The 26,371-nt window shown below is 34.5% G+C and overlaps 2 protein-coding genes across 2 annotated transcripts in view; one reads left to right on the top strand and one right to left on the bottom strand.

The window, feature by feature from the left end:
* Positions 1 to 26,371, bottom strand: part of LOC105233834 (protein phosphatase 1 regulatory subunit 16A) — a 107,913-nt gene that overhangs the window by 70,932 nt on the left and 10,610 nt on the right. Inside the window, exon 3 of the mRNA XM_019993031.3 lies at positions 6,560 to 6,598. The gene's annotated coding sequence lies outside the window, so the exon portion shown is untranslated. The remainder of the gene's footprint in view (positions 1 to 6,559; positions 6,599 to 26,371) is intronic.
* On the top strand, positions 16,558 to 18,671 carry LOC115065754 (uncharacterized). Its single transcript, XM_029548374.2, has one exon. It carries the CDS (start codon positions 16,670 to 16,672, stop codon positions 18,479 to 18,481), a length of 1,812 nt encoding a protein of 603 aa, XP_029404234.2. The 5' UTR covers positions 16,558 to 16,669; the 3' UTR covers positions 18,482 to 18,671.

Genomic DNA, 26,371 nt, shown 5'->3' with positions numbered 1-26,371 from the left:
CCTTCGCTTCCTTTGACGCTTCCGTTCGCTCTCATTCGAAGTAAACTCCTCAATCATTCCCTTTGTCACCTTTGCGTAGAGCAGCAGCTTTTTTGCGAGCAACTGTTGCATACATGCACTTGCCTGCTTTATAATGTGTTTGTGTAACTTAAGCTGCAGTGGTGTGCCTGATAAGAGTTGCCAACCGCCTTAGTTTTCAAGAACTATTCGAGAATAAATATAGCAAAGCCGATGCTTCAGGGGATGCATGACTCATAAGTGAACCGCAGAGAGAGTAGTGTGAGATCTTAAGAAAAAATTAATATTTTACAAGCAGTTGACTCAGACTTTACATAAACACTCTTTGGAAGGAACCATTTGTTCAATACCATACTTGTAAAATCTTTTTTTTTATTGTAAACCAACATTGTTATGTCAAAATTTGTAAAATTGGAAAAAAGTTACATTTTTCTGTGAATAGAAGTAGATAGAGAGAATAGCTATCAAACCAGTTATCAAATTAATGACATCGGTTTGACATTTGTGTTCAGATTACTTTGGTAAATAACTTTGTTCGGACTTAAATTCCAAAGATTCACGTTTTGAAGAGTCGAGCTAATACAACACAGCTCAAAAAGATCCATTTCCTGAGAATAACAGGTGATCCAGTAGAGTTCCTTTTTTCAGTAGCCTTTTTTTGACAGATCACGCTTGAGTCGTCTCAAGCTGTCATGTTATTTTTGAACGATCGAAAATTCACCTTCTGTAATGAATGTGTTTCCGGCCCTTCGCTAAACTTTGGTCACCATAATCGGCCTACTGAGTATACTATTCGAAACACCATCACCCATCTTGAGACTCAGCATTCTTTGTTGGATAATTACACGCAAACCTCGACGCTGCTAAAAAAGAGACATAATTGATTTTTACCCAAAACTCTGTTAGTTTTTGGCCTAGCGAAATTCCATTATCGATTGTGATTTGAGTTTTGGAACAAAAACGGATTGCATGAAGAAATGTATACAGAATATGCAGACAAAACTAGATAGTGATCGGATCATTTGTCTGCGAGTAAAGTATGTGTAGAGTATGTAAATAATAAAAATTTTTTTGTATTAAGAAAATCCTTAAGAGACAATCCAGGCTCTCTTGTATGCAGAAAAACTTAATTTATGGTGAGATACTCAACCTGAAGGCATTATTGGTCCAGACTTTTATAAAACTAAAGACGGATATAGCAGTCTTAACGTCAAAAGTGAGCACTATAAGCAACAGATTCGCGACTTTTTTATTCGCAACATCGAAAACAGTTGTCTTAATGCTAAATAGTGTTGCAGCAAGGTCCAACAAACCATATAGCCTTTAAGAACTTCCCTTTATGGGGTTAACCTATTCATTACCGGGCCATATTAAGACATATAACTACTTTTTATCATTAATTTTTCATTATCGAGTCATATTAAGAAATGGATCATATCATCGGTCATATATGAGTGTGGATACGTTGAGCCTATGGTCTATACCTACCAAGAAAAATCCACAGACCAGTGTGAAACGAATAGAAAGTATAGTCTTCACATGAAATGCCAAATTTCTCTTCAAATAATATATGAATATCATGAAAAACTGTGAAAAACCGAAATATTCCAGATTTAATTATTTTTTCAACATAATATTTACGACTGTTCTTTACATATAAAATACCCGATATATTTTTGTGCTTGGACAAAATGATTTTCATTTAAATTTTTTCTCTAGTAAAACTCTTTCATGAATTTTCATCTTTTGCTTTGTTTATTTTTTCTAAAAATTCAATTTCCCCTCAACTGCTTCCTGTCCATCCGTTATACAGGTAACCCTATGCCGGATGTTAGTTTCAAACCTCCACTTCCCAGCTTTCCACTTAGCTTCCCTTGCTTTTGCAAACAAAATTGGCAAACAGAAAACACGCTCTCCAATTCAATGGCGCTCGGCAATGCTCTCACTCGCTTACATACAAACATACAGTGTTGTGCTCAGTTTGTGTTTTGGAGCACGTAATTTTACAAAAACAACACACGCATTGTGTCGACATCGGCGACTGCGACGACGACGCCGGCCACCCATAAGTAAACAACAAAATCTGCAACAACCGCGCGCTCTCTAAACTGCCTGCTTGCTTCAGTTTTGTTACTTATTGGCCAGTGACGGTCAGGGCAAAAACAAATAATGCTCCGAATGCTTTGCGGCAAGTTGTGGAGGCGCACGAGTTTCAAAAAAAAAAATCAGTCAGAAAATTATAATATAGAAAACAAAAAAATGAAAAAAATTGAAACAAAACAATATTTAGCAGCGGAAATTCGTATTCTGTTAATGTGTGTAGTATTTTTTTTTTGTTTTGATGTGTGTGTGTTGGCATTTTACTTTTTGTTTTCATATGCCGTATTGCGGCTGTTCTCATTGCTGCAGTAATAGCAGCAGCTGTTTGGCTTTTGCTATTGCTGTTGCTGTTGTTTTGCTCGCGAATTCTATTTTATGGAGTGTTGAAAACACTTTGTTAAACAAACTCTGCGCTTCGGTGTTGCTTTCGTGATTCTACTTATTTTTCCCACATTTATTTTGGTTTAATTTCGACCGGCTTTATTTTGTTGATTGTTTCCATTGTTGTTTTCTATTTTTCTGTACGGCATACTTTGCATTGTAAACACTCAACACACTGGCTAAATTTATTTGGTTTTTTCCGCTTCTTCTCGCAGCAAACTCTTCGTATTTCGAAGTATTGTTTCTAAGGTTACGAATTCTGCATAGTTTTGGCTGAACTTTGTTTAGTTATGTATGTAATAGTTTTCGAAACATTCCAAGTAGTTATTATTGTTGCTGAAATGTATTAAGTACACAAACAGACGCAACAGATTTTCTAATTGAGCACGTTAATAATCAATGTAAGTAATCAGCTTTTACTACAGTGTATGATACGCCAAGCCTTGGAAAGTGCCGAATCGAACGGGCAAGTGATATAAATGTAATGGTGACAGCCCACGTTCATATTCCTTTAATGACGTAAGCATATACTCCCTTGTTTTGAATCCAAGTGGATAACCTTGTTGTTGATTTCAAGTATGCAATTTTAGTTAGGTTAGGTTAGTTTGGTAGGCCAATGAGCTACTCATAGACCAGTTTTGGTCCTTTGCGATACCAGGTGGAGCTCAGTTACTAGGTCCATGAGGAGTAGTCTTCTTTTAGGACGCTTGCGCTTGATGCGAATTTTAACAGACTCTATGACCTCAGTATCGACACCTTTTCCAGAGTTTACAAAGTAGTCTTGCCAATGCAGTACAAGTGCACAAGAGATGATCCATTATTTCTCTGGTGCCTTGCTCTAAACATTTCCTGCAGTCTTCTCGATCTGTCAGCTCCGTTCTGCGGACGTGTGTCGCCACCCGACAGTGAGTAGTTAGTACTCCGATTATGTTCCTATAGTCGTTTTTACCGATCGTTTTGTGTACTTCCGATCTACCGTTTTGTACCATCGGGTTTTGAGTTTATTTACATACCATGCTTCTATCCAAATCGTCGTATAGACAATGCGTTGGTTTCCCAATGTTGATCATGTTTTCGGTTGTTAACTGCTTTGCTGTCCACGCAGATGTTGCCTGCAGGTGCATTAAACTCCATTCTCCATTTTCGACCCACCTAGTTATATCGAACAAAGAATTGACGATTCAAATGCGACTGCTTGCTTCTCCACAGCTGATATTGCTGTCAAAATTTCTAAATTATTGGAGCAAAAGACCACTGTAACGTTCGAATATTAATTTAAATCATATTTCGGGAAATTTCAAATATTCTAAGCGGTTTCTTTAAACAAACTATTATTACCGCTGTGTCTTGATTCGCTGAACCATGCCAATATCGCCATATATCTCATATAGCTCATCGTTGCAGCGGCTGCGGTACTCACCTTTGCCAATACGCAAAAGACTATGAATCTTCCGCTTTTCTCTCGAACAGTCCAAAAGCCGACTCATCATGATCTCGTTGGCCATGCCTCCAACAACGAAAAGTCTGCCCAAAATAAAGCACCGAAGTTGGAAATAATGATATCACTAAATAGGGTTTAGCGAACATCCGTTCCCAAGAAAGTATTCTCAATTCAAAATTGCTCACGCCTCTTTCACACAAATATTGTTTGCTATTTCAGTTCTAAAACTTTCGAAATCAACATATCTTTGTTTTTTTTTTCGAAATGTATATTGTTTTTCTCCTTGAGTATACTTTCTATTTGAATCAATGTTTCCTGCATTCACAGGTCCAGCAAAGTACACGCCGACACTGAAGGTAAGCGCTCTTTGTTAAAATTTGTTCCGAATAGAATGGAAAACTGATTTTTTTTTTATGGAAATAATTCTCCGCACAGACACCAAAAAATTTCATAAAGCGAATTTTCGAAACTTCAACACAAAGTAACCGACAGTTAACTGAAGCGAAAAATGTTTACTACTTTTTATCTTTTTACCACAACAGGTCAAAGGTTTATAGCAACAATGTTGCTGCAACATATTTAACGCACAAAATACTTTGAATAAATATGCGCTCACCCACTGGGCGCCATTGGCAGCACAGCAATTTTATGGCTGTCAGTTTTATGAGAAAACAAGTGAAATTGAATGAAAATACAACAGCAGCAACAACATAAAAGTGATAGTAAAACAAAAAAAAATAAATACTATAGGTATAAAGGCGTATAAAAACAAAGTGAAAATGTCTAGTGATGAATGAATTAAGCTGGCAAGGCAAAACGCCATTGGGCGCCCTGTTAGTGCTCCTATGGCGGCGTCATTAACATGCGAGTGCAATAAATTTTAATTGTTAACAATTTAACTGTTTATTTCTGTCGAAGGAAAATGGCAAACAGCAAATTTATATAAATATATAAAAGCGAATTTATGATTTCATTGTTTAATTTACAACCTGCGCAACGCAAGCGTGTGGTTGACAGTTAAAAGTTAAATTTCAATTAGAGATTTCCTAGTAATAATAAATAAAGGAAACAACGTTAGAACACATTTCACACAATGCGGTGTAAGGTGGTGGAATTTGCTTTGATTTTATCATTGAAATAATTATATCATAAATATGAAATATTTACATGCGTGGTAGATATGTAAATAAAATAACGTTTATTAATGACTAATTTATGTTTGAAATTATTTACGATGTCATAAAATGTATTATTAATTGCATAAAATTTTAGAAATAACAATTAAATACGTGCATTCAGTTATAATTGGTGGCCACTAAAGTAAACAGACGCAACCAAACATATACAATGATATATCACATATGTATATATAGTAAATATTAGGCTATCCGTTATTTTCCAAGTTAATAGTTTTTATAAACATCGTCTGAAGTTTCAGTTTTTTGCACCAAAACAAAGGATCCAACGTAAGAAGCTCTTTATTTTCAATTTAAAATTTAACTCATTTGAGTTCCCTCATATTTAACATAGAATTTTTTGACCTTTTGATCTAGAATACCAGCATAAAATTTTCCGCGCTACAAAAACGGCTCAACAGATTTTTTTTCATACAAATAATGTTTCAAGAGTTATACGCTGTTATGGTTATGCATTAAATGTACTATGGAGCATTCATGCAGTATTTGATACAATAGTACCATGGCGTATGAGCAACGCGAAGTGTACCATATAAATCACTTGTATGAATGCTCACTGAGCTATGCTGAGATCATTTACTTTAACTTTAACCACGTATAACTACGAACTGAATACTTTTATGAAAAAAATTAATATGACCTTTTTATTAGAGCGGAATATTTTGTATTCGAATTTCACTTTTCAAAACTATAGGTATTTTTGCTTCGGAGATAAATGATTTATTGCAAAAATATTAAAAAATCACATGTTACATTCATGAAAAGAACGCAATAATTTGAGCACAGCTTAAATTAAAAATAAAGAGCTTGTTTACATTAGCAAAAATTTAAAATACTGACGTCATTTAAAAAAAATAACTTTGAAAATGAAGCAGACCCCAATATACACACTTTTTTACACATATACAATTCGAAGCATATGTTTGTAAGCCAATAAATACCAGCATTAAATGCGACCAATTAGTGAAACAAAGCAAACACGCAACTGACTTTGGCTTAGGTGTGTGTAATTAGCCGCATCCTAGCGCAATCATAGCAACTAAAACGTGTTAGAAATTAATATTTTAGCTACGAAATCGAAAGTTTAACACACGTTCACTAGAAAGCTTGAATTTATTTGCAATTATTTTTATTTAATTGCTATGGAATTGCTTTAGAACAAATTTCGCACTATTTAGCGCTTTATTAGTGGCAGTTTCGTATTCGAATAAATGTAAAGATTCGATATATAAAAACATATAAACGCACATGTATCTTTTAAAACGAATTTGCACTTCAATAAAATAAAATGTGTTAAATAGCAATAAATTGCGAATTTAATATACAAATAGCAACTAGCAAGATCAGCTTGTTAATTCATAAATGGTAGTGTAAATATGTATTAGCTGCGATAATAATGTATTTTGTATGAACTATTACTCACCTTTTTGTATTATTGACGTTAATAAGGCACAAAATTAATCTGAAATATAAAAAGAAAAAAATATTATAAATCAATTAATTATTATTAATTAATTTTTTATAATGAAATTAATTATTATAAATTTTTTTTTAATTTAATTAATTGTTATTAATAATAATTTTTTAAGAAATATATTTTTTAAAATTTAATTTATTATTTTTTAATATTAGATTAATTATTAATAATTATCTTCTATACAATTAATACTTTTTTACTTTAAAATACTTTAAATTGAATAATTTACTAAATAAAGTTTTATGAATACACCTATTTTATACTAATATAGCGATATTGAAAAAAAAAATGTGGAACGTATTTGTATTGTTTGTATTTTGTATTATTGACGTTAATAAAGCAAAAAGTTACACTGAAATATTAAAAGAAAATTATTATTAAACAATTAATTTTTATTAATTAATTTTTCACAATGTAATTAATCATTATTATTTTTTTTATAATTTTATTAATTATTATTAATTTTTATTAATTAATTTTCCACAATGTAATTAATCATTATTATTTTTTTTTATAATTTAATTAATTGTTATTAATTTTAATTTGTTAATTACTTATTATAATTTACTTTTTTTAATTGAATTAATAATTTTTTATTATTAAATTTAATATTATTAATTATTTTTATACAATCAAAATTTTTTTTTTTATTTAGAACACATTTTTTTTAATGAAAAATTTATTCAATTATGTTTAAAATGCACTTATTTTATAATAATATTGCGATGTTTGAAACAAAAAATGTTTAATTGGGCAAGAATATTATTTAATTACAATACAATTTTCTCTTTTCTTTTATTTTTCTATTATTCAATTAATTGTTATTATTTTTATTATTTTTTATTTTTATTTTTTTTGTTTTTTTTATTTTTTAATTTTAATTATCATATAATTTTTTTTATTATTTGTTTATTTACCTAATTATTTTTTTATTTAATTAAATATTATTAATTATTTATTTAATTTTTTTTTTCTCTATATTAAAATAAACTGAGTTTTATTACCCTAAAAAGTTATTTTTCTTAGTCTTCTTCCAATATTTCTAGTATCATCCAAACTATTTCAAAAACCAAAGAAAATCTATCAATAAAACAATGGCATCCTCCATTTGCGACAAGAGCACCAGTCTTCTTAGAGTTCGAATTCTGTCTAGATTCATTATTGGTGTAATACCAACATTTTTCGAATTATTTTAACGACAGTCTGTTCACGAGATGGTAAAACGTCGTCTTCTAAGATGACTACTCAATAAAACAGTGATTCATAACTCTCTCCGATTAGGTTTTGTGATACTTCCACGTTTTCTGAAACTTCAGCATTTCTTATGGCCTCTACAAGTCGTTCCAAATTCAATATTCATCTTATTGCAACTTTTTCGGGTTATTGCAACAACCATCTGATCACTCATCATACGATCTCTACTACGGAAATTGTTTACAATATCACTTTCTCTTAAAATTATCAGCCTAGCAGTCACTCGGAACTTCACTGATAACTGGAATACATTGTACTCGTCCTTTGAGGAAGAGTTTAGAATTCACCAAGTCTCAAGCTCATTATCGATATTTGCTATTATCTGCAAAAGTTCAATAATATCCAATTGAACCTCGAAAAATGCTTTGACTCGAAGGACACCGCCAATTCATATAAATAAATGTAAGACTCTGCAAAAAACACCAAAAATCACATTTAGACAGTTCATTATTTGGGACAATATACTCAAGAACTTTCATAATGGCGAAATAACTATTCTTTGAGGACTCAAGTTTCTTCAGTAATTTTTATGACGAATCTGCACGGCCAATCCTAAGCATTGTATTATATATATTACAGAAAAATTCAAACATAATCTCTTGTACTTGCATTCCCAGGAAACTTTCACCGATATGACTACCTATTCCTTCGACCTTACTTTGAGCTATATAAAATATTCCTCAAACACCCTAAAATACATCAGGAAAGAGACAACTTTGTTGAAAAGATGACAAAAGGGACGCGGAAAGGGCTAATAAATATCTCACAATAACTTTTAACACATTGTATAAATATTGAAGGCGATCACGTCAACTTTTAAGTACATCGACTCTTAGCTCAAACGCGTGGCAATTGAATTTTGTTTACAAAAAATAAATAAAATCAAATACATAAACTTAATAACAGCTTTAAAGATTTTGGAAAATTTTTCGTAATTTCTTTTTCTTTAATAACTGGGTTCAACGCTTGATTTGGCCATTAATTTAAATAACATTAATTTGCATATTTAACGATATAAAATATCAACACTGAATGCATACAAATTTAAATCACATGCAAGAATTCGCGCACACGAAGCGCAGGCGCGTGTAAATTAAGAAAATAAAAATGTCAAAGTCCACATTTACTTGCAAAAACTCTCCGCAGTGCATTGATTTCTACATACACACAAAAATATCTGAGCCAAAATCGCACACCGCTTAACAAAGTCGAGCGAGCGCCAAAGGCTGACTGCATTGCAATCACTCCTCCCGATCAGCGCCGCGTCTGTTCTGAACTCTACTTTTTTGTTTACTTCGCCTCCTGCTCACCTCAAACGGAAATTGCTATCATTGCTGTTTTTTGCATTGTATTCAGTTTTTTATTTGTTGTTTTTAGCAAGGTTTACCTTGACTCGCTTTTTGCCTTTCAATTTCTATCGGTATCTATTTATTGGCATTTTTTATATTTTTCTCCACACGCTCGCGTTAATTTCATAGAATTCGCACTTTTCGATTTCTGCCGCTGTTTGGCTACCTTTTTCTTTTTTGTTGTTGTAGTTTTTATTGTTATTTTTTCTGTCCGCCTAACGGGTGTCAATTGATATTGACAATATTTACATTCATTGAATTGACTTGGCAATTGCTTTTTTATCTTTTTCGCATTGGCTTCTGCACGAAGATAAAATTTCGCCATATTGTTGGACACTAATTTGGTCGAAAAGTTTGTATATATGTATATCTATATATTTTTTATACGCTAATTATTATTTTATTTTGGCTATTTTACTTGCTTCCCATATTTCTCTAATTAATTTCATAGCGTTATTTAATTTGTCAAGCTATAATTGGCATGTGAGCTATTAAGTCATATGCCAGCATACTCCTTTGTATATAAATACATATAGGTATGTATATATATGTATGTATAGGTTTATAAACCTTTTATTTAATTAGCGGCTAAAGCAACAGTCAAATGTCAGTCAGTTAAACAGTTTGCTGGCCAATAAAAGGAGCACACAAAGTCGCTAACTGTATTGTGTTTCCAGCAGACGCATTAAGTCGCTTCAGCGTGGCGGTATAACGACAGCTTACATATATATTATGGCATATAAGGGGTGCTCAGAAAGTTCAATATTGAGAACATATATTATTATATGCTCGAGAATTGTTATGTTGTCGCGATGAGGAGGCTTGGTAAGTACAATGATCCTCAGAGCGATGCCGGCGATAGCTTACCTACTGGCAGAGCCAACCAATTCGGTAAGGTGCGTATCGAAGCTAAAACAATCTGCATAACACACAATCCTTCTGCGAGGGAGGTCATTTATAGTGTCTGCTCTCATGACAATGACGACTAGAGCGGGCGTTTTGCTTGAAACAAGCGGCTCACGTTATAAACGTGTATATTTTATGGCAGGTTCGTAGGCCAATGGCCTCCTACAACAAGTTTCGTCACTGCTTCTTGTACTTGTTTGCTCCACCGTAGACACGGTATATCTCTACGTGATTTACCATCGACTTTTGCATCGAAACCTTTTTTCGCTGAAACGTCATCATCCATCCACACAACATGACCAAGCTACCTTAGTCGCTGAATATCGTTGGGGGACAGAACATACAGTACGTTATTTGTCCGGATACGATAGTTATCTCCAATATGTAAAGAGCCAAAAATCTTGCGCCATATCGCAGTGGAGAGATAACATACTGCCTACCTTGCAACGTTACAATCAACCACAACACGTGCGGGATGGTATAGATACCAAAAGCTGAAGAGAGAAGTGAGACGCATTTGCAGACAAAAAAAGAGAAAGGCCGAAAAGGAGTAATGCTCAAAAATTCTACGAAAAGATGCGGCGACTAACAGAAGGTTTCAAGACCGAAGCATACTCATGTAGAACCCCCGGAGGTGATCTAGTGACTGATGCTCAAAGCAGTAAAAACATAACATCTGGAGATGGTGAACCCGATTTCCCAATCGATTAGGATGGAGTAGACATGCACTTGCCTGACCATGAAGAAGTCCGAATACCAAATACGCTTCTGAACGAAAGCATGCCCCACGATTAGTTATATGCATTTATCTCAAATAATAATTAGATCACAGAAGACTTCCATTATATGGCATTAAAGGTCGCCAAATGATCTTAAATATTAAAAATATCTTAAAGACATCTTCAAATCATACATTTTGACCACCCTTTCTTATTTAATATTCAACCACATCCATTAAGCTCTTTAGTGTCCTTGCTACTGTTTCGTTTGTTGTAACCGTTTCCATTGTATTGAGTTGCCTCGTCGTCTGCCATATTTTATTTTGTTTATTTAATAATTTATTCTGTACACTCCAGTTCACCACTTTCAATACAAAACTTACCTACCGCCGGTGAAGCGACACGCTCGCAGAGATAGCAAGTGCAATGCTAATAAATTCTAAAGCTTTACTCGTGGGTCTTGCAAACAAAGTCATGACGTTAAATATTTTTTTTCTCATTTTATCATTTTTATTCTCACTGAATGGAAGCTGCGAGCACAAAACGCCACAGCAGGGGATTAGCTTCAATTTAACGCACCTTTGAATACGAACCGGTTTATAGGTACGCAAAAATATTTTCTACTAAAAATTTAAATTTAAATTAAAAGTTTTTGCCTTTGGCTAAAAATTGCTAATGACTGAGTTAAAAGTTGTTTACAAACACTGCACTGATGTCATTTTAAAATGTTTTTGTTTGTTTAATGTTTTCAAATTGAACTGCTGTTAGTAGCTGCAGCTATTAAAGCACCGCTGCTTAAATAAAATTGATACGGGTAACTATGTAATTATTTTTACAAATAATGTTCTCCCGTATAAATGAAAATGGTTTCCAATGCTCTTCGGTTAAAGTTCGAATTTATTGAGACAAATCATCGACTTTTGATTAAAATCGACAACAAACGCTTTAAATCGACGGAAATGAAAGTTAAATCTGAAATTTATTTCTCATAACAAGTTCTTACTTGTATAAGCCTAAGGGGTAATAACCACTTGTGAACATCAAAAATGGGGTTATTTGCTAATGTATCGGATATTAGTATCGTGTGTGATTAAAGTGGAGGTACTTTTTTCAATACGCTTTTTTTGAGAGATCACGCATGAGTCGTGTCAAGCTGTGATGTTATTTTTGTACAGTATTTTTTGACATTTCATCATGGAAAGACTTACGTCTCAACAACGAACTCGAACTGACGTTTCATATGGAACGACTTGGCACATTTTACGTCGAGACTTTAAATTGAAAGCGCACAACAGCTTGTGCAAAAACTTAAGAAGATCGACATCTCTCTATGGGCTCATGAAGACGGTCGAAAAAGATCCGACGTTTTCGAGCAACATTTTGTTTCAACAAACTGCATCAATCAATGGATTTATTGAGAGAACACTTCGGTGAGCACATAATTTCACGTTTTGGGCCGGTTGACGGCCACCAAGATCGTCTCATCACGCCGTTGGACTTTTTTGGTTTGTGGATATGTATAGTCTAAAGTCTATGCGGACAATCCCGATTACATTCAGGCTTTGGATCAATACTTCACGCGTATCTTCGCCAGTTACCAGTCGAAATGTTCGAATCATCGAAAATTGGACTCAACGGATGGACCATATAAGACGTAGACGAGGACAACATTTGAAAGAGATAATCTTCAAAAAATGTCAAAGAATGTTCTTTCGAATGATAAAAAAAAAAATATTCCCCATTAAATTTGAAGTTTCTTTGTGTTTTTTTTTGAAGTAGGGAACCACGAAATGGATCCCCATTATTTCAGAATATTGTTCGAAAATTTGAAGTTGATCTCGATCGGATATATGAGCGTATTTATATGAATTTAGTTTAATAACTCCCAAAGCTTTAACCTAATTTTTGTGAAGTAATGAAATTCTTGATAACAATTTCGATTTTTATTGATATATTTTTACTTTTTTTCGTAGAGAGCTATGGGATCAAGGGAATCCAAATTTTTTCACAATAAATCGCTTATGCGATCAATTATTAAAGTACATCAAATTGTGTAAATTTAGATTATTTTTATTTATTTATTAAATACTACGCCTATTCAAACAATAATATATGCACAAAAAGGGGTTTTTTTCTTATTTTCAAGTGGTTATAACCCCCGCTTACTTCTTACAACCCTTGACTAAAACGCACCATATTTCATCGCCACATGTTTTTCTGCTCTTTTTCAAACATAACTTAAAATTTCATTTGCCATTTGCCAAACGTACACCTACTGTTCATTTAACTCAATAAGGTTATTATAACACATTCACACCGAAAGCAAAAGTTATACAAACTTTACAGCATCTTTAAAATTGTTCAACTTACTAAAAACCTGACAGGAAGTAAACAAGTTGGATGCAAACTTTTTGACCAACTTAATATCTAATTTCACCCCCGCAGCGCATAAAACTGTCTAACCATTTTGTCGGCAATACCAGCAGAGTCGACATAAAGTTTATAGTGCCGCTTAGTTGGCAGTTGTGCCATATTGAAAGTGGAAATAAAAGTATTTTTTGGAAAAATATCAAAAACAAATACGGAAGAGATAAGTTCGAATTCCGCCGAATATAATATTAAGATGCCAGATATTAATAAAATGTTCCCTGAGACTTCTTAAGGTAACATCACCAATCTTATGGAGTAAAGTCACTCACATTTTGGCCCACATATGCAGTATTTTTGACGCACACGGCATGCCATTGGCAGGAAAAGATTATTTCTCATTTGCAATTATATACTGGGGGCCCACATATTCGATAGCCAGGGGCTTGAACAGTTTTTGTTAGATTTGGATCACTAGGTGACATACTCTAAAGCATTATTCATGCAAAATTGTATTCCATTATATGGTGTTAAGTGCTTCTTCATTTGTGTACTGGAAAATGTAAGCTTCGATTGGAATTTAAAATTGTGCTATATGAGAGGCGTTATAGGCGTGGTTGCAGTCCGATTTCGCCCATTTTTGCACTGTTACATATGAATGTAGAAAGAATGTCTCGTACCAAATTTATTTTAAATCGACCAGGTGGGTCCCGAGATATGTGATATCACCTAAAAGTGAGCGGTGCCACGTGCATAGTCCAGTTTTTACCCCGGCTCCTATTAAGACTTCTTATACAATCTCGGGTGTAAAATTTAATAGCTCTCTCGTTTTAAGTTATTGATTTATCGCGCTTTTAGTAATTTTTAACATTACCATTATATGGGGAGTGGACTGCGTTACGATCCCCTGTGCCAAATTCCACATCTATAACTTACTTAAGTGCTTAGTTATGGCATTTTATAGGTTTTCGCTTAATGGCGTTTTGTGGGCGTGGGGTTACGGCCATCTGTAATACTAACCGTCTTGCCGAGGAACATGTGTACCAAGTTTCATTAAGATATCTAATTATACCCTGAACAGGGTATATTAAGTTTGTCACGATGTTTGTAACACCCAGAAGGAAGGGTCGGAGACCCTATAAAGTATATATATAAATGATCAGTATGTCGAGCTGAGTCGATTTAGCCATGTCCGTCTGTCCGTCTGTCTGTCTGTATATATACAAACTAGTCCCTCAGTTTTTAAGATATCGTTTAACAAACGCCATTTTCTCTTCAAGAAGCTGCTCATTTGTTGGAACTGCCGATTTCGGACCATTATAACATATAGCTGCCATACAAACTGAGCGAGCGGAATCAAGTTCTTGTAAGGAAAACTTTTGCATTTGACGTGATATCTTCACGAAATTTGGTATGGATTATTTTTTAAGGCAACAATGTAATCTCCGAAGAAATTGTTCCGATCGGATTACTATAGCATATAGCTGCCATACAAACTGAACGATCGGAATAAAGTTCTTGTATGGAAAACTTTCACATTTGACGAGATATATTCACGAAATTTGGTATGGATTATTTTTTAAGGCAACAATGTAATCTCCGAAGAAATTGTTCAGATCGGATGACTATAGCATATAGCTACCATACAAACTGAACGATCGGAATAAAGTTCTTGTATGGAAAACTTTCACATTTGACGAGATATATTCACGAAATTTGGTATGGATTATTTTTTAAGGCGACAATGTAATCTCCGAAGAAATTGTCCCGATCGGATTACTATAGCATATAGCTGCTATACAAACTGAACAAATAGTTACTAACAGAAATGCACCTGTATTTAGCTTCGGTGCAACCGAAGTTAACGTTTTTTTCTTGTTTTTTCCTCAAGCTACAGCTTGCACAGACAGACATATGGACAGACAGTCAACCGGATTCGAGCTCGTCTCTTCATTCTGAGCATTATATGTAAATCTTACACGATTATTTTTAGGTGTTACAAACAATGAATTTATAGAGATTTTTTCGCAGTTGAGATAATTACGGTTTGTCTTGAAAATAGTGATATCAGCCGTCAATACGCATTTGAAAGTTAAAGTCAGTTTTCAAAATCAGTTTGATTTGCTCCAGTGCTCTCCATCGACGAAAGTATTACTGCTTTACCACGCCTTCTAAGAAATTATTCTGGTGCACTTTTTCCCTGTTTTAACCCTTTTTCATAGAAGGGAGGAAGTTAAATACAGGAGTCTCCCCACCAAACCATTATAGCAGCTGGATGGTGACCACTTTGAACCCTTGGAGATCATCAGAAATATGTCTTGATATTGATCTGAATGAGATATCTATTTCCTTTGACATATGTACAGTATGTACACTCGTGGCCACGCAAAGCTTACCCCTAAACTTTCCTAAATCTTTTTTCGGATTTTTTCGTTCGTTCGGGATTTTCTTCAAAACTAAACATAATTATAGTTTTTAATTTATTAAGTTTAATGAGTAAAACACAAACTAGTTTTTCTGTGCTTATACAAAAGCGTCCGATTTTATTGTTTTTAAAGTAATACAGACTAAACTTCGTGTTTCAATTAAAAAATAAATAAATTAATTTCAATTATTGTGTAAATGAAATTAAATTAAAAAAATAAAAAATACCAATTTGACGTCGCATGTCTCTTATGTACATTTCGAGGTCATTTTGTAAAGCTCACTAACTTTCAAATGATTTTGTCTATAGCTGAATGTGTTGTTTTTAATTTTTAATAGTTTTGATAAAAAAAAATGTCATTTACTTAAGTATTTCTAATTAAAAAATTCCTATACCGTAAAAAGTACCGTTATAAAGTGTTGTCAAATATGCACAACACTTGAAAATTTTGAGTGGTAAGCTTTGCGTAGCCACGAGTGTATAGCTTTGGATGGAATTGTATGTACGAAAGATCTTTAGAATCGTAGACAAGATTTGCATATGTTCCTTAAAATCTCTTATACGTGAAAAGTGTTAAATAGTAAGATACAAAAAAATTTTTATTGAGACTAGAAGAACTTTTGGTGTTTCATTTCGAAAACAGAGAGAGATAGAGGATTTCATACCGTTCTGTTTACGAACAAATTCCCTCATAACTGTTTGCGATAATCGAAATGTGAGAGACATATGTACATACATATATGCAATTCTAAATAAATGCCTACTGTTCGTACAAGAACGGAATACTACCAGAGAGCGTAAAGCAATAAAATGTGCACCTTCTCATTGCTTTACGTTCTCTGATGCTTTAATGTACGAGATAACACACACACAAACAAAACATTGTCTGTTTCTTTTCACATGCGTTCGCGCTCGGAAACGTATGGAATGTGAACACAAAGGAATGCAAATAATTTAATTTGCTTGTAGTGTTCATTTGGCTTTTGTGAACGAAACGTCTTTTGTAAGTGATTTAAGAAAAAATAAATAAAATAAAATGCCTCGTCCAAAAAATGAACTTTTGCGACAGATGTTAGGAAAAAACGAACTCAATCAAGTTATTTGCAATTATGGTGCATGTAAAAAAAGGGTGTTAAGTGGGCATGCCGCCAATATACAACGACATTTGCGCCTGATGCATCCAGTCATATACAACTCGTATATAGAACAGAAGAACGCAAGTAAATGTAACGGGAACATAAAGAGTGAGGAAACACGCCACGAAATGCGGCAAAAGTGTTCACGCAAAAAGTCGAAAATTGAACTGGCGATAGTTGAGTTTTTTACAAAATGCGAACGACCGCTAGGTATGCTAGAGGATCGTGCCTTCAAAGTGTTGGCCGAACCGGCTTTCGCTACGCTAAACATGAGTGTGAATCGAAACAGTGTACTCGAAATGATAAGCAGTTATGCGCACAAATTGCGTGCAGAAATACGAGATGATTTAAGTGGAAGTTTAATGGCAACTAAAGAAGATATTACGCTGCTCGGCATTAATGTGCAATACATTAAAGATAGAAGCATACAAATCAAATCATTAGCCATAAAGGAGCTACAGAGGGGATATACAAGTGAATATGTGAAAACGCTGATAATGGAAGTTTTAAACGAATATTCGATTAATATACAAGAGATCTTAGCGATAACAAGTAACGATAACACCATATTAGATGCGGTTAAAGAGTTAAATGAGGATTTGCATAGTGTTTTAGGTGGTGACGAGACATTTAATCACAAAACCATAAAAAAGGAAAGTGGTTTTGATAGCAGTTTCGAAGATTGGCTGGAGGAAACAGATTTGACCTCATACAATATAACCAGTGTACTGAGTGGCACACAAACGCTACAACTTTGTGTTGATGCCATTTTACAAAACCCGGAGATTGAGAAAAATCTAGAAAAATGTGGCACACTAATGAAAGAGCTGGGCACACCAGATGTTTGGCAAATCTTTGGACCTGCCAGTTGTGAAAAGAAACGAAACGATTGTACCACTATGTATGAGTTTCTGGAAAAATTACCCGTTATGTTACCAACTAATGTCACTTTATATCTAAATACCGATGAATGGGGTTTTGTTAAGGAATTGTTGGCAGCTCTAAAACCACTTTATAAAGCAACGAAGAAATTACAAAAGGAACAATTATGCTATAGTGAACTATTTACAATTATTATGAACATAGTATTTGAATTGGAAAATTTACCCAGTAATAAAATGGCGAAATCACTTATTGATGCTTTGAATATGCAAAAAACTAAATTATTAGAGATGGAAATATTCAACACGGCCGTGTTTTTGGATCCACGCATACGCGTCTGTCTCGATGCGACGCAGAAATCGCGTGCTAAACAATATATAACCACGCTATATAATCGCGTAAGCACACTGAAAGGTGATACGACTATTTCGGAAACGAATGACAGTTTAATGGCCGAAATGACAAGCACCGCAGAGGAACGACCGACGTCAAGCCATAATGCAAAATCATTTGTTGAATTTTTACAAAATTTAGATACCGAACCTTCATCGGCCCCGGTTTCGTATTTAGATGCCGAAATTACACTATACGAGCGACAGCCTAGACTGCCGTTGGACGCGAATATAATTGATTTTTGGTTTTATCAACATAATACGTTAATGGATATGGCATATCTAATATTGGCGATACCATGTTCCGAAGTCAGTACCGAACGTTTGTCTGCAGCATTCCAATATATTTTCGCTGATAAACAAAATCCTTTAAGTGCCGCTAATATCGATAATATATTGGTTGTTAAGGTGAATGGTGTGTTCAACTATGATAACTGATTGTTCGACTGGAGTCAAACGGTGTTAACGTTATGTGTTATGTAATGTTATGAATATGCAAGAACTACATTTTTTAAATATTAATACGTTAGTTCTACCTAGTACTTAATAAAATTAAATAAAACATATTTTTTTACGATTTAACAATGCATGATCGGCTCTTATCTGTAAATAAAATGTCAAAATTGGATTTTTTATTACTTTTAATATTGTTTAGTACGCGGTAGGGAAATCAAATACTAAACGAAGGCACTACTTTCAAAAATAATTCCTTAAAAGTACAGTGCAGTACAATAGTACTTCTATACACATATCTACATATGTACATACATATATTTAAATGCACACACACACATATATACACAGTAATGGTTGCAAACGTTCTTTTTGCACTCGTTTCCAGTGACTGAACTGAAACCCCGATGTAGCCAGCAGCATAGAATGAAAACAAATGTTTCATATCTTTTCGTTTATCGTGCAACGGAACGAACCAAAACCGATTCAATTCAATTTGCTCTGTGAGAGTAAAAATTATCTGTGATAACTATTCTGGTTGCTGCTCACAAATAAATATGCATATGTATGTATATGTGTGCACAGTACAGCTATATAAAGAAATATCATAACAAGAAAAAACCTTAACTTCGTTGCACCGAAGCTAGAATACCCTTCACAAATAAAAGAGTTTCTATACAAGAAATAAATTTTGTTCGGTCGGTTTGTATGGCAGCTATACGTAGTTGTTGTCCGATCTGAACAATTTTTTCAGATATTATTGCATTACCACGAATAATAATATGTGCTAAGGTTCGTAACGATACCACGTCAAATGAAAACGTTTTCCACAAAAGGAACTATTCCCATCCTTCAGTTCATATGACAGCTATATACCTACTATATTTGTCCGATCTGAACAATTTCTTCTAAGGTTGTACTGTTGCTTTAGACAGTAAACCATAACAAATTTCGTGAAGAAACCTTGTAAAATGTGAAAGTATCCTACAAAAGGACAACGTACGTGAATTCATCAAAAAGCCGCCGAAATCATCAATGAAATTCATGGATATGGCATTGAACATCTCCAAATCATCGATTTATCGCATTTTGACCGAACATTTAGGCTTACGAAAGGTGTGTGCCCATGAAAGGAAAGCGTTATGCAGACGTAAAAGCCATTCAAAAGGCTTGCACCGGCACACTGGCGGCCATACCGGCCAACGAGCTAAAACACTCGTTCGACATGCTTTTGTACCGTGCAAAAAGCTCTATTTGAAACAGAAGGAGTCTACTTTGAATAAAATAAATTGATTTTGTCGAAAAAATCATTTGTTCTGTTTTTTTTAAGTCCTGTTTACTTTGGAACGCACCTTGTAATTATGAAATTAATAGATGTCTTTGTCTTTGATCTAGCATAGCACAGCTTAAAAACTATCAAACATGATGAAATGGGGATGCTTTTCTACCTCAGTAGTAAGCCCGATATTCTGAGTATAAAAAAATAGGTGTGCTACAGTGAAAATGGTCTTAAAATGGGAGCTCATGCTGGATAATGACACTAGTATTGTCTCAAAACTTGTTAAGAAATAGTTCCAGTGCCAATGTAATATGAAAAAGTTCAAAAAAAGGTAGAAGGAATATTCTACTCATGTGATATCATGATTTACTAATACTCAAGCGTTTTTTATAAAAAAAATGGATTGATTTTTCGAAAAAATTCCCCACTAAACCATAGGCTTTAGGGAAATGACGTTATTGTAACGGTCTTTCAACTTTTCGATACCGGGGCGGAAGCGTTAAGCTTAAAATAGTGCTTGGGACTAAGTCTGGTGAATACTTGTGGGTGGTACACTAGCTTATAGTGTAATTTCGAGGATTTCTTCAATTATTCGGTAATGGCACAAGCTAAAAGAGCCGCAGCGTTGGATTGACGTCATCGCCTGCTAAGCTTTCAAATTTGTAAATATTTTATGCTGAACAAATTTTACATAATCCTAGATAAATCATTTCATTGCATCAACGTTGTTTTTCAAGACCCACGAAATTTTCTTACCACTGCAAACAAAAAAAAACTGCAGTCAGTTTGAGACCAATAACTCGAGAACGATAAGAGAAAATGTAATAAAATGTTGACGTTTTTCTTTTTAAGGTTAATACTCTAAGACAAGGCTAAAGATTTTTTTTGGCGCGATCTCACAGTCAGGGCAAAGGTTTTTCATAACCGGACAATCTTCATATTCTTACATCTCTGTGAGAATGAAGTATTGATTAAACAACTAGTATAAATAAAATGTACTGAAATATTATCACTTTGATGCGATATCCAGAAGATATTATGTCAAAAATCAGTAATTTCGTCTCTAAATTTCAAGGTATTTTCTAGAAGTTCTTAAATTTTGTAGCTCTTAACCTAATCTGTACTAACGAAGAAATATATTTATGATAAACATAAGTATCTCAACATTTCGAAACAAACGGCATACCAAAACAATAATCAGTGGCACGTGTCACCGAAACGCCTTCCAAAAAACTAAGCTAATTATCTGCTTATCATAACTGTAAAAAATGTTACAGTGAGGCAAAAAATTATATGACATTCATTACACGAACCGATTTTCTTGAAAAAAAAAATTGGCGCGTAAGCTTGAAACGTACTAATTCTCCAATAATTAACAGCAGCAAGATTGTTATTTTTTTATTACTAATAGCTGTGCCACTTGTTTACTATATACTTTTTTATAAATATCAGTAATTGTTGCTGCTTAAGTACTTGCAGTAAACGTTATTTTTGTAATAGTTCTACACATTTTTTCGCCCATTTAACCACTCGTTCGTACCGGTTTCTCCAACACGTTGTGCATTTTGTAATATTTTAATCCTATTAGTTCGCTCAGTGCCTTCGCTGATTGTTTGGGCTCTGGCTGACATGAGTAACCGGTGCGGCGGCAAAGAGTTAGAGACTCTAATTTGCAGTTGCTGCTCAAGTTCTTCGCTGTATTTTGCGCTTTTTTACTTAATCGTTGCTGCTGACTAAGTTATTTAAGCTCCACTCCGTGCTGCAGAGGTCTGTCGCTCGTGTCAGCGCGGTTCACTGTGACACAACAACTTTGTTTTTGAGTTATTGTGTATAAAACTGGAATAGCAGGTGATTTGCACGGTTTTCATTTCCACTGAGAAGTATTTAAGTTTTGCTATTAGTCGTTTCTACTTTCGTATATACAAGTATGTAAGTATTTCTAGATAGACCGTATTAGCTTCGTTCGAGCGCATGTTGGTCTCTCTTTTCAGCTAATTCTTTAAGTGTTTTGTAAATGTAACTTTTTAGCCTATTTCCGTTAATTATATCAATATATGTTGCTAATTTCGTTTATTTTCTCTCTTACTTCGTCGTTTTTACTTGTTCAATGAATTTTTCTTTTCTTCTGCGCAATTTATTGTTACGTGGGGGCGAAAAAGTGCTCAAGGCGAAGTTTTGATGGCACAGCAAACCTTAAATCAAGGTGCAAATAGTTTCATTAATTTCTTTAACACTGGTAGATCGCTAATTTACGAGTAAAAAGGAAAAAAGAGTTGATCGCAACAAAAGCGTGTTCCGTTCCGTCCATGTAAATCCTGTTGTTTTCAGAAGTATCGACTATCCTGTAAAAATTATTTCTATTATACCTTGATTACTCTTTTTTCTTGTATATATGTATGTTCAACCAACAAGTCTTTCTGGAGTGGGACAATTTTTTGAAACCCTAAGGACTCCGAACTAGACAATTTTTAGAAAAACTACTCAGCCTCCAAATGTTCCAAAACTGAAGTTTTGACATTGATCGATGAGAAGCGTGAATTGTTGGAATATTTATTAAATTTAAGATTCTTATTTGGGCAACTTTGGTATTCCTAAAAACAGTTAACAAACAGATCAACACGTATCACTTTTTTGTCGATTTCAAAACCGCTTAAAACAGCACTTATAGAAGCTACCTTTCCGACGGCATGTCTAAGTTGGTTTCCCTGCGACACTCATGCGGCTATCCAGAATGACGTTGAGCACAAGCATCCGCTCAGTTAATATCAGAAAGGACCTCTCCGAGCCGTTCGATACCAAACGAAGTTTAAGACAGGGTGATTCTCTCTCGTGCGTATTTTTCAATATAATCCTGGAAAAAGTAATATGGGTCGCTAATCTGAACCGCAGTGTCACTGCCTATATTAAAAGTACAATGCGGTATGCAGTTGATATTGACATCATAGGCCTTCACAACAAAACCGTCGGAAAAGCCTTTTCAAAACCTGGAAAAAAGCGAAGGAGGTTGGTATTGTGGTACATACAAAGATTCCTCGCGTCTTGGGAACTACGTCACTGTTGGCAGCTATAAACTTGAAAAAGTTAAGGGCCTTGCATATGTCGGAACCAACATAAATTACACCAATAATCTAAGCCTGGAGATCTAGCGCAGAATAATTCTTGCCAACAGGTGCTGCTTTGGGATCGATAGGCAATTAAGAAACAGATCCCTCTCTTGACGAACAAAAATTACGCTCTGGAAGTCTCCCATTATTTCCCTCTTACTTACTGTACGGTGCAAAAACATGCACCATGACGACCAGTGATGAGAAAGCACTCGGGAGAACTGTTCTTCGCGAGATGTTTGGAGTTGTCTTCGTGAGAATATGGAACCAAGAACTGTATAAGCGACTTGGGTATAGTTAAGCCATATAAATTCAACGATCGTGTGGTTAGACCGCATGGAAGAAAATGCTCCAGCTAAAAGCTCCTTAGACTCTTAGGTCTATGAGTAGGCAAAGGAAGCAAGGGCACGTACGCATCCATGCCGCTCGCATGGAAGAATATATTCCCACTAAAATCTCCTTCGACTCGAGACCACTGGGTGCAGAACGGAACCCAGAGCGCCCACGTATCGAACGGAAGGACCAAGAACATTTGATGCATAACTGGTGTGAACTCGCAAAGATTAGAGGCTATTGGCGAAGTTTTTTTTTTCTCGGCCCAGATCGACCCTGCGTTGTAGCGCCAAAGAAGAAGAAAAACGGTATATACAATTCGCACTCTGAAATTTCCCGAATGTTTTGAGTAAACTAGACTTATTAACTTCACTGTTCTATCGGTACTTCTTATCAGGAAGCTTATGTTACATATATAGAACGTTCTGAAATTTGATATCTCTTTATCGGCCAACAAGCAATTTTTCGTGCAACACAAAATTTGTATCCAATTGCTCACAGTTTTAAGAAAGTTACTTAACAGATTTTTCCAGGACCCGGCTTATGTCTAGAGATATATGACAATTATGATGCGTTTAGTATTACTAAGATTTGAGATAAAATGCAATAGGACCTTTTGACCATCTAGTATATAAAACTGTTTAATCTTTTTACGAGGGCTTAGCGTGGATAGATCGTAAAACTATTTCTTTTTGTTCAAAATACTGAAATATGGGAGTATACAGAAGTTATAAAGTATAAGTTAAAACTCTTAGCGCACGAACTTATCAACCCACCTTAGCATAATTATTGTTCACATGCCGAACAACAGCATACAAAAAGCTTAATACTTTAGTTGATTATATTTTGTTGTGCTTCTTGGTTGCCATTTGGTTTTTATTGTTCAGAGGTTACTGGCAACTGGCGCGAGCGCGTACTAAACTTAAGCTCAAAGAAGTCCAAACTTAATAACAGCAAAACACATATTGCTTGCGAGTGTGGAAAAGTCTGTTAGCGTGAATGTCTAACCGACTAATGATATTTCTCTGCCACCAGCGGAGACGGGAAATTGTGGGACGAGTTTTAATAACTTTCATTCTAAGCATGCCGTTGGCTATTCTATGGAAGCTTGATTTTCACAATTTCTTGGTGTAAGCAAACAACATCAACAAATACAACAATTATTTAGCAATCGTGATGTAATCAATTAGTAAAGTGCCAGTTCCTCTGCTGGTCAGGCACACAACAACGTTGAAACGTTTCGCAGCGCTTCATTTGGGTTCGTAGCCGGCATTCACGTTGCATTCAGTATACTATTTAACATAAATATTCAATAAGGTATTCCAGAGTAGGTAGCTAGGTGTGTATGCATGTACTATATAACTGTTTTCATTTTTAGAATATAACAGAACTGCTCGCGATGAGATAATTACTTACATAAATATATGATTAATGACATTCGCTTACGATTTTGTAATATATGTACATATACATACATATATTTAAGTATATTAATATATAAGTATGATATGAAGAGTAGGAAATCGAACAAGAAACTGGTATAAATCAAATTAAACTCGTGTTTGAATCGGCACTTTTTGATGCATTAAATTTGTACTCGTAAATGTAAAAGTAGCGACAAAGTTTCTTGTTGAATTCATTATATAATAATAAGGGGTGATCCAATTCAAGATTCCCTACGTTTTTAAAGAAAAAACACAGAAACTTCTAATTTAATCGGAAAGGTTTATTATTATTCGAAAGAATATTCTTTGGCATTTAATTTTTGATGATTATCTCTTTCAAATGTTGGCGCAGCTACGTCTCATATGGTCCATCCGATGCTCACGAATTCACGAATTTCAATTTCAGGCATCAAATAGTGGTTATTATGGCACCATAACGGTCACCATTGACGGGTACGTTCTCACCGGTATCATTTTTGAAGAAATATGAACCGATGATCCCACCGGCCCACAAACCACCCCAAACCGTTGTTTTTCGGAATGAAATGACAGCTCTTGAATCTCTTCAGGTTGCTCTTCGTCCCGAATGCGGCAATTTTGCTTTTTTACAAACCTATTGAGCCTCATCGCTAAACAAAATTTGGCTTGAAAACGTCTGATCTCGTTTGAACTTTTCAAGATCCCATAGAGCTATGCCATTGGGAAGGTCGAGCGGTTTCAGTTCTTTTACAACCTAGATTTTTTTACGCTTTTAACTTAAAATTTCGACGTAAAAACCAGCAAATCGTTCCATACGTCAGTCCGAGTTGCTGCGAACGGGGCCGACTTTCCACCGTCTTCATGTACACCCTCAGCTACGACTGCTATATTTTCTTCGCTACGTGCTGGACATGGTATATCCGGACGAGTTTTATCCAATAATGAAGTCGAATTTTCACCAATATTACAACAATAAAAGTATTATGAGTGGAGATCTAAGAAAACCTATTAGTTCGAAAATCGTCTACTTAAAGTATACTGTATGCCTAAACACAACGATAATCTGTTATGAGTTATTTCACGAATTGCTCGTTATTCCAGTATATGATCAGTGGAATTTCTAAATTTTTATAAGAAGTCTAGGTCAAGGTTAATGGCAAATCTTTGACAAGTTATCAGGAGGTTATAAGCCGGTCAAGGTTCTTGTACTTCATTTTCACACTTTGGCCGTCTCTTTCTAAAACTTGGAAGGACACTTTATGTGTGGTATATGGAGAGGAGTATATTGAAGACCTAAAAACCTTTATGAGACTCATATATTTGTTATTTAGTATTAAATATTAAATATTTGTTAACTTCATCTTTCCCCGCAACTTCTAAGGTATCAAATCAAAGTTTGTTGCACTCTAATATTGAGATCTTCTTCAGAAATCACAAATTTATTGTGACTGAGCGCTTAATGTTTATTATACACAACTAATTGGCAAAATAAAATACTTGATTCAAGAAACAGTTACTTTTTCTTCAAAGAAAAAATAAAGCCGAATGTGTTTTATATCAGAAGCTATAAAATAATGAACAGTCATTCTAAAAATATTTTATATGACAAGCTCCGCAGAATGACAAAACATGTGACAGATGAGGAATTTCGAACTTAGAAGAAGAAAAACAGAGCAGAAAACAAGATAATTACGGATTTTCCGCTGCGATGACTAAGCGCGTAAGCGCGTTCCTA

Source organism: Bactrocera dorsalis, chromosome 5, assembly GCF_023373825.1.
Source record: "Bactrocera dorsalis isolate Fly_Bdor chromosome 5, ASM2337382v1, whole genome shotgun sequence".
Taxonomy (NCBI): Eukaryota; Metazoa; Arthropoda; class Insecta; order Diptera; family Tephritidae; genus Bactrocera; species Bactrocera dorsalis.
This window is presented reverse-complemented; position numbering and strand designations above follow the sequence as displayed.